The sequence below is a fragment of the Rhagoletis pomonella genome, unplaced genomic scaffold, assembly GCF_013731165.1.
Source record: "Rhagoletis pomonella isolate Grant_MI unplaced genomic scaffold, Rhpom_1.0 Rhpom_scaffold_00001, whole genome shotgun sequence".
Lineage (NCBI taxonomy): Eukaryota > Metazoa > Arthropoda > Insecta > Diptera > Tephritidae > Rhagoletis > Rhagoletis pomonella.
The window spans coordinates 43914994-43924806 of record NW_023458555.1 but is presented as its reverse complement, the minus strand read 5'-3'; the positions used below and the strand labels follow the sequence as shown (position 1 = coordinate 43924806).

General features: G+C 33.7%; 1 protein-coding gene across 1 annotated transcript in view; it reads right to left on the bottom strand.

Annotated features, from left to right (window-relative positions):
* Window positions 1-6: 6 nt before the first annotated feature.
* Window positions 7-9813, bottom strand: part of LOC118744529 (RIMS-binding protein 2) — a gene marked incomplete in the record, with an annotated part of 125216 nt that continues 115409 nt past the window's right edge. The window contains 3 exon segments of the mRNA XM_036477597.1: window positions 7-459; window positions 1243-1794; window positions 8492-8584. Of these exon segments, the coding sequence (XP_036333490.1) occupies window positions 133-459; window positions 1243-1794; window positions 8492-8584 (972 nt within the window).

Here is a 9813-nt window from a genome sequence, read left to right as displayed (position 1 = left end):
TTTTTTTGGTTGTTGGGGTTGTACCAAAGAGGTCATCTATGAAACCACCTAAGAAACCGGAACTGGCTTCCTTACGCTGAATAATATCAAATCGCATTTAATACATCATAGGGTAGAAATACTGTAACTTCTTTATAAATGCGCCTCACTCACCTCGGCGTCCACATTCGGACTCAACTCTTGCGGATCGTAGTCATACAGTGCGATCATGCGTTTCACCGGCATGTTGGCATAGATGTCGCCCCAACGATCACGACTCACATTGCGCATACTTTGCTGTGGACCACCCTGGCCGGGCATCACTTGACCCGGGCCACCAGGCTGCGGTGGACCGCCCGGCATTGGACCCATACCGCCGGTGCCATCGTCCACCTCGGTAACCATATTGTGAGGCACGTAACCGCGACGACCGCGCAATTCACCCCAGTAAAAGCCATCGGCGTCCTTGTCGCCATAAACCTGCGTGGAGTATAAGCAGACGTGATGAGTTTTAATTTCAAGCCAAATCTAGCAAATATGTATAGATAATTTCTGTATGATTTTCTCAACAAATATTTATACCACTAAACAATTACATACAATTCATAAGAATATCGAAAACTCTTAATGGGAAAGTCTTCAAAATGGATTTGTTTTCATATTCCGAACACAAGACTACAGCGGATGATTAAATATCGTATAGCAACTGACTAACGGTTAAGACATGCAAGTTTGGTTAAGTGTGAGAAATTCTTGTAAAAATAAATACTTATTGATAGGTGAGCTGAAGTAGATGTGTGTACTGCTAGTAAGTGGTCACCCGATTACTATAACCGATTCATTTACTCTCCGATTCGCCAAGGTAATATGTAACTTAAAAACGAATTTGTTGTGAAGGTATGCATGTTTTGTATGTATGCTTGTATGTAAATATGTGTGTGTGTGTGGTATGCCTTTTTACCTTTAAAATTGCAAAGCTGGGTATTCGAGACACCACTTTCCTCTTCGATGGTCTCTCCATAGCGCTCCTCTATGCGCTTTTGCACTTACACTAGCTCACCTCAATGCACCATCAAAGGTGTTTCTCGCTCCGTACTTAACCATACATACATAAATATGTATATTCATATGTAGTATATGTATTGTTGTTGTATACATATGTTTAAAAATTCATTTCATAGCCACCCTTAACCATGTGCACTACTCCTATACGTCTACTACATAATCAACTAGTTTCTTCTACCCCACAACACTACCACCTACCTTAATTGTATCACCTTCTTGGAATGGCAGTTCTTCGTCGCATCCATCTGGATTAGGACTCATTGTGCTTGGATCATAGTCGAACATAGCAACGAAATAGCGCGGCTTCTTTTGTGCCGCCAAATGTTGTTGCTGTTGTTGTTGTTGGGTTAGTGGCTGCTGCCCGGGACCCATGCCCATTTGCGCCTGTTGTTGCATTTGTTGTTGTGGATTGAGAGGGCCACGCGGACCCATAGCACCTTGCATTTGACCCTGCATTTGTCCGGGGGTCATTTGAGCGCCCATTTGACCCGGAACTTGGCCGGGCATCTGACCTTGCATCTGGCCCTGTATCTGACCCTGCATCTGACCCTGCATTTGGCCGGGCATTTGGCCTTGCATCTGGCCCTGCATTTGACCCGGCGCTGGCCCTCGCTGCCCGGGAAAACGTTGTGTGCCCATTTGACCTTGTGGACCGTACGGCTGCTGGCCTGGCTGCTGTCCGCCCATCATTTGTGGACCGGTAGGTCGGCCTTGCATCATTGGGCGTGGACCTGTTCCAGGTTGGTAGCCCTGTTTTTTTAATCGGCGATCAGCATAGTAATCGATGGATGGATGATCGGAGATCGGAGTGGTTGTCGTCGTCGAAGATCGCCAATTTCATTTCGTAGTAGTTATGTTGATCGAATGAATATTGTTAAGCAATGATAAATCAGGCATGAATTACGTTTGTAAAGAAATTTTGAAATTTGGTTTAGTTGAGTGATTGCTAGGATCTTATACTTTTTGATTTGCATAAAATTGTTCGCTGCTTGCAATGATTCGCATTTAGCTTTTCAACAAATTAATTTATGAATGTGTAAAACATTTCCAACTTAAAATAGAAGCCAAACTTAAGTACAGTACGAGTAGTATTTTAAAGGCGCATTACGTAAATGAAAGAATGTATGTATATAAGTACGTAAGTTTAATATTTTTTATAAGGAGAGATAAAAAGTTCAAAGGAAAGTATAAAGCTACAGAACGAAAAATAGAATATGAAATAGAGCTCCTAAAAATATGTTCATAAATTCACGAAAACTGGAGCGAAAATGCATAGAGTTGAGTTGTTTAGTTTTTTTTTTTAACTTCGTTCCTCTAAAACCAAAACACAAACAAATCTTTTTAAAGCTTTCTATGCTACAGAAGTCATTCTATTAACGCCTATGTGATTTTTGAACATTTTGGTAGACATTTAAGAGGGCTCTCACTTTTTGGCACATTCTGAAGGAGATACAACGAATTCAGAGACCAGCAGGGAAGTAAAAGTACCGGCTCCAGTAGTTCACTGTACAGTATATGTAATATGAGAGACAAACTTAATCTGACTCTTAGCATCAAATAGCAGCCGCAAATAATACTAGATCTAGTCATACATATGTACAGGCCAACCTAAATTCCAAGATTTGTGTTGCGTGACATTTCGATTTGACGTTTGTGCTCATTTGACATTTTGGCGCAACCATGAACTCAAATTTTATTCACGAAACTTACATAAATTTGGCAAAAATTCAACTCTGACAAATCACGCACGCAAGTTGATTTCGGTTCATCAAATGTGAAACACTTGTGTGCGAGCATAGAAAAACTCACGCCGGCAATATTAGGTAAGAGATCAAATAGCTATTAGCTGCTGCACAACATTAATTGTCATACTAATGTACACAACCTGCAAAAAAGCGACTAATCCGGGATGTTTCCTGGCTCAGTCGCAAAGGAACACGCGAGTAATACCGCTTTTGATTTATGTTTATCACTCACTTTTATTAGAGTATCTTGTTCGATGGGACTGATTGCTACCCTTTATACTCGAATGGGTAAAGAGTCGTTTTCTTAAATTTAAATAAGAATTTGCGTCAGCTGAGATTCAAACCGGGGTTGGCTAATCAACCTCTGTCTCCATTGCCAACGGCGTAAAAGAACTTTCGTTAATTAAGGGCGTACATTGGTATTAGGGTGATCCAAAATAACTAACCTAATGAATTTATGGCCTTAAAATTACATATTTGCTGAGGAGAAAATTCTCCCACTTGGAAAAATGTTTACTTACATTTTAAAAGATTTCGGTGGGCAGTTGAAATTTCCATATAAATAACATGTAAAAAGGTGTATTTTTTATTAAAAATTATATAACTATTGAACCGTTTGAGATACATTTTTTTTGTAGGCACATTTTGTATAATATCAGTGTAAGTTTTTTCTTTTAGCATGAATATTTTCTATCATAAAGCCCTAAAAACGCATATTTCTGCTTTTTCCGACTTTGATAGCGCTTAAGTATATACATTTTTGAGTCTAGACCATCAACTTTAGAGTAGTTTTTTAGAGAATTTAATGCCACACTCAAACCTTTCAATGCTTATAACATTTTAAATGAAAACAAATTTGTTTACATGTTATTTACATGTAAAATTTCAAATGCCCACCGGCACCTTTTAAAATTGGAATAAAAACTTTTCCAAATGGGAGAATTTTATTCTCAGTAAATCGGTCCTATTAAAGCCATAAATTCGTAGGGTTCGTTATTTTGTATCACCCTAATATGTATGTACATGTATGTACATCTAGAACCTACAAATGATATACCCTGCAGGAATATCATCAGTTTATGAGACGATTTCCTCGTTCAGAACTAGAACTGACTACTCGAGACATCTACACCTGTTTTTGAAATTCCGCAATAACCAAGAAAAAACAAATAATCGCCATTGTCGGCTGTGGCGTCGCGCAAAAGTATTGCTTCGATGCTGATGGCGTAGTTTCGAGTCTTACGATGCTACAAAAACTTAAGTTAGTTACGTAAAATTCAAAATTTAAATAAAATCTTAACCAACGGAAAAAATCTAATTTATTTAATTTCAGAATTTCGAACTGGTCCGCAACTGTTGAAAAGATAATGGCGAGCGAACCAGTTCGCTTCTAATCCAACGCAATGTTGAACTCACCGAACGCTTCAGTTCAAAATTAAATTGAGGCGAACCATTCATGGCTCTAAATTCGGTTGAATCCTTTCAGTTCGTATTTAGTGAATTTTTTTATAGAAATATTATGGCTTGAGAGTGTGTACTAGTACTAATACTAATTTAAATGAGGTAAATATATTTCTTTTTGCAAAACGGAATTTTTCTACTGTTATCTCTAGCTAGAGGGTTAACTAGAAGGAGAGTTACATATGTAGAAAAAGTCGGAGTTTCAAATGCTACACATCCGCTAACAAGACAAGTATAAAACCGAGGTACATATTAATTAAATAATTCATATTTTTGTTTTTTTTTTCTATAAGTAAAATGTATAAAATGAAATGTTGGGTTTTTAAATTTTTCTTCATATGTATGTAAGTTCTCATGTATACTAGGGTATTTCATTTTATAGCCTACCATCCCGTTCACAAGAAAAATTTCAGAATGTTTTTAAATATTTCTGTCGCTTGGAAAAGTGTATTTCCGCTGCTGTCAGTTTGCTTAAAGAAATAAATTTACGAGCATTTTTTTTTCTAGTTAAGTCCATAATTGGTGGAGGAAACCTGTGTTCATACTGATTTAAGAAGTTTTGATAGGTGCACTAAGTTTTTGAGCTTTAAGTCTTGAGAGCGGGATACTATGCTTATAAGGCAAATAAAATGCAAGAAAATGAAGATGTTGCTTAAATCCCGAGATTTCAGTGACATTAAGGATATGTTCTTTATGACCAAATTAAATAATATCAATAGGTTGTACAGTTTTATAAGTTTTGTAAAAGCAAAAACTAAAATTTCACAATATTAACTGTTCTATTCGGAATATTTTGGCGAATTCACTGATATTCAAACAATTTATGCCCATAAAATCTAAATTTGATTGGTGAAACTGGGGATCAGTGCCGATAAATGACCGGCCTTAAGGGAGTCTAAATTTAGAAAGCGCTCTTCTCTGTTGCTGAAAATCACTACAAATTGGCTGATAAGATACCCGTACAGTAGCGGGAAAATAAATAGGTAGGGGACATTTTAAAAAGTTATGACTATTTTTATTTTGTTTATTTAACGTTTATTTCTTTATGAAAGTATCTGACTACAACCCTGTAAGTCCAAATTTTAAACTATAAGAATTATGAAAATTCGACAGAGTTTATTTAATATAATAAATTGCAAGATTGAAGTAGCAAGGACTTACCATATGCACTAAAATTTAATGGGCTACAAAACTGAATAAAAACTATGCATGTATGACGACAATTTGTTAACATGCTTCGAATTTTTATAAATTTGAAATTATATAATTATTATCAACAAAAAACAAGCAATTGTCTAATAGCGGTCGCCCTTCCGCAGGCAATGACAAACCTCCAAGTGTACATCTACCAAGGAGAAGCTGCTCATAAAACCATTTGCTGTTGGGAGACCGCACAGTGGTCGGAAAAGTCATGTTAAACGCGAAAAATTAGAAGGGCTGTTACGAATATGTAAAAAGGCGGGATCGCAGTATTGCTGTAATGCTAAATCCGAATATGCCATAAAATTTATAGTTTGACAGTTGACAGCTGTCAAATCAACTGCCAATGTAAAGAAAATTAAGAAAATCTTTTTGAAAATGCCACTGATTACGTTTTTTGACATGCTGATCACAAATTTTATGTCAAATTAAAACCCTGACAGTTGACAGCTGTCAAATGAACTATGAATTTTTCTAAAAATAAGACAATCTCTTTAAAAATGCCACCGAATACTTTTTTTGACATGCTGATCATGACTTTTGTTTCAAATTAAAACCCTGACAGTTGACAGCTGTCATATGAATTAGTAATTTTTCTAAAAATAAGACAATGCTTTTCAAAATGCCACTGAATAGGTTTTTAGACAAGCTAATCACCAATTGCGTGTCAAATTAAAACCTTAAGAGCTTATGACTGTCGAAGGGGCAGTAAATTTTTCTATAAAAAAGAAAGATTTCCCACGAATTAACCGTACTATTTTTTAAGACTCACTGATCTCGAATTATTCATGTATCTCATTCAAACCTTTTCGGTTGAAAACTGTCAAATCAACTGTCATTTTCAGCTGAGTAATACAAAATGTTTGTTTAGAAAAATTTTATTCATTATATACGAGGAAACGTATCTAAAATGAAATAATGAAAGAATAACAGTAATTATATTTATAAATTAGGGATATTTGGGTCCGTCTGCTATATGCCCAGCCCAAACAATTTGATCTAGGCCCCAACAGTTTTTTTTTTTTTTGTACGAAATTTGTCATTTCCAAAACTTCAGTTTTCTCATTTTTAAATACAGTTCGTCAGGTATGAATTTTTGGAAATTTCGGACGGATTTTGCATTTTTAATTTTCAAAAACATATTTGAAATTTGTAATAAGCGAACTTAAGAACCTCCAAATACCAAATTTCATGAAAATTCAGCAATTTTTTTAATTCTTGGACGCCATATTGGATTCGTTATTAGATTTTTGAAAATTTACTACAGCTTTGTTAAGACACATCTTATAAATGCTATGATGCTAAATATAAAATAAATTACGTAAATTTTTAATATTTTAATACACTTTATGTTATTTGGAAAATTGCCAAAGTTGGTCTGGTGAAATAAAAATGACCGCCACTCTTTTTGGCGCGAGTAAGCGCGGCTTGTCTTTTCGTAGATCCTTAAAGGGATCTTTACATTAATTTTTGGTAAAGGAATGAAACACTTAACCCTGTCAGGAACATAAGCCTATATTAAAATCACTAACGATTTCAATTGTAAAATGTTATTCATCTAGGGCTAAATAAAAACACTTTTTAATAAAAAAAAACTTTTTATGAAAGAAGGAACTTTTAAAAAAAAATTTTTTTTTCATACGAAACATTAAAGAAAACCAGTTTCTGCCCCAAAGAGTTTTTCCTAAAAATTACTTATTTCACTTATATTTTCATACTCAATAACGAATTATTTTTTTGTAATCATATTGTCGAAAATAATTTTTCCCGACATACATAAATTTTGCCAGAAAATTTGTTTGTCTCCTAAAATTCTTTGTTTCAAATATTTGGTAAATGTTTTTTAATTACTTTCATATTAATTTCATATTTCTTTCCCAAAAACTGTATTTTTCCTATATTATGTTTCTACCGTTAAAGTTAAAAATATCTCTCCAGTACAAAAATATGTTTTCTATCATTTCTTTAAAATACAGCTTGATGAGGCACATTCTAATAATATTAAATACTACTGAAAACTTACATAATATCCATATGAGCGGAATAACTTTGTGGAAAGTGTGTTTCCCTAGATCCCAAAAGGGTTAACAAAGATGTGAGCGGAAAATATTTTTTTAACAATTAATGAAAAATCATCCTATCGCCAACTTTCACAAAACTGACCGGGATTTATAACCACCAAATTTAGATCTACATTTTTTTATTTGGCATATAGTTATGTACATATTTATGAATGTCTATCAAATCCCTGAGACTCGGGGTATGAGCAAAATCATGATAAAAACATTACAAGGTAAATTCATTCTCTCGATTCGTCGGCCATGATTTTTTTTCTGACGTTTGCCAGCATTTTAAAATCATATAAAATTGAAAATAAAAAACTGAAATTGTTCACAATTGTTGTTGTTTGAGAGTGAAAATGAGAATGTGTGTGTGAGTTTGAGTTTGAATTTTTAAACTATATTGTTGGCAAACGTCAGACTGCCTCTCAGTGGTTTTACCTTGTTATGTTTTATCATGAGCAAAATCATGTAAAAATCACAAATATGAAATAATGAAACGCCCTTTTGTATTTTTGTACTCGTATGTATGTATGTATGTGTATCAAAATATATGGGAGACAAAAAATTTCAGCATTTCTAATGTAAATTTACAACTGAACTCAATAAATTTTCGTTTATGCTCTCATAAAAGGAATAAAATACAATAAAACTTGAGTGTTTTTAGCATTCAACTGCATTCAGTTATCAGTATTAACTTTGTATCTAAAATAAAACAGTGTTGGCAAACAAAATTTAATTGAATTATAATTTTTTTTGTAAATGCCAGCAACACTAGCAGCTAATTTTAAGTGTCTAGTAATATGTGTATGTATGTAAACAAAACTAATTGTATGTATACATATGTATTAAGTATGTAGCAATGTAGTTTAAAGTATTTACTAATATAAGTAATTAAGTATTTAATTTAAGTAGGCAAGTAAGTAAGTAAGTAAGTAAGTATGTGTTAAGTAAGTATGTGTTGTTGGGTGAGTAACTTACATTGATATTCTGATTCACTTGACTCTGAGTAGTAGTGGGTTTTGAGAAAAGGCCACCAAGCAGCCCACCTAATAAGCCATGGCTTCCGTCAGGCTGCAGTGCGAGTATTATAGATGGATGCGTTTGGGTTTTATGAAAATTGTTGTAAAATGTTGATTGGTTTGATTTTGATTTTTTTTTTATTGATTTGGTTGATTGTTTAAAATTTAATGATTGATTGTTTGTTTAAAATGTTTGTTGTAATGTTGATATGTTTAGTACTTAATTAGCAAAAAAGCAAATTTTTAAAATACTAATTTTTCGATACTTTTTTTGTAGTAGATAGGTACGGCAATAAAGTGCCAATCAATTGGATTTTCACTAAAAACTCTTATTTTAAGTGATAGTAAACAGTTTTTTTTTTTTATAAAAATGCATGAATCTCAAAATTTAATAACTTTCATATTTCAAAATTACGAATTTTCTCCAAAAGGCAGTGGACTTGCTTTAAAAGTTAAATATGTAATATATTTCTTTCCAAATTTTAAACTCATACTCCAAATTGTACATACATACATTTTATGAGAACTCTTTTATCTTTTTCTTCTGGTGGTAAACTAGGGCTCAAAACATGGGAATCTTAAAAAGGGACAATAACTGGGTTTCACATAGTAAATAATTAATTGTGAATTCAGTCATGGATAATATGATACCAAACTCTCTCATTTCGCTTCTAAGAATGCCCCTAAACTCGTTTTACGACTTGGCGCACAGAAAGTTCAGGGGGCGATGAACAGCTACCACTAGTCAAGTTTAAAATTCACCACTTTGAAATCAGGGGATTTACATTTACATGCAGTTATAAAACAAGCGAAAGGGCAGCGTTTATAAGTTAAAATACTTTTACTCATTATTTAAGAATTTTATAAACGCAAGCACAAAGCAGGTATTTAAATTTTTCGATTTTCGAGTGTTTTACTTAATAAAGGAAAATCTCCTACAATTTCTTAATAAATACCCATACATATATTTCGTCGCAGTGGCACAATTGGAAGATGTTATGAAAAATGAATCTTTTGACAGCGCTCTCACAAGAAAAAGAGTTTCGTATCATATTATCCATGAATTCAGTGCTGTTGCAAATTTTAGGTTAGTAATATTTTTCTTTTATTTTTATTGTGACTCAGATCAATATCTACCAACTTTAAGTAAACAATAAAAAAAATTGACTTCATTGCAAAACAAATTTCGAGCAGAAAAAACAAAGATTTCCTTCATAAAGGCTGTTTGTTTAGGAAGAAGTATTTAGTAAGGGATAGCTTAGTAGATAGCGAGAAAAGGTG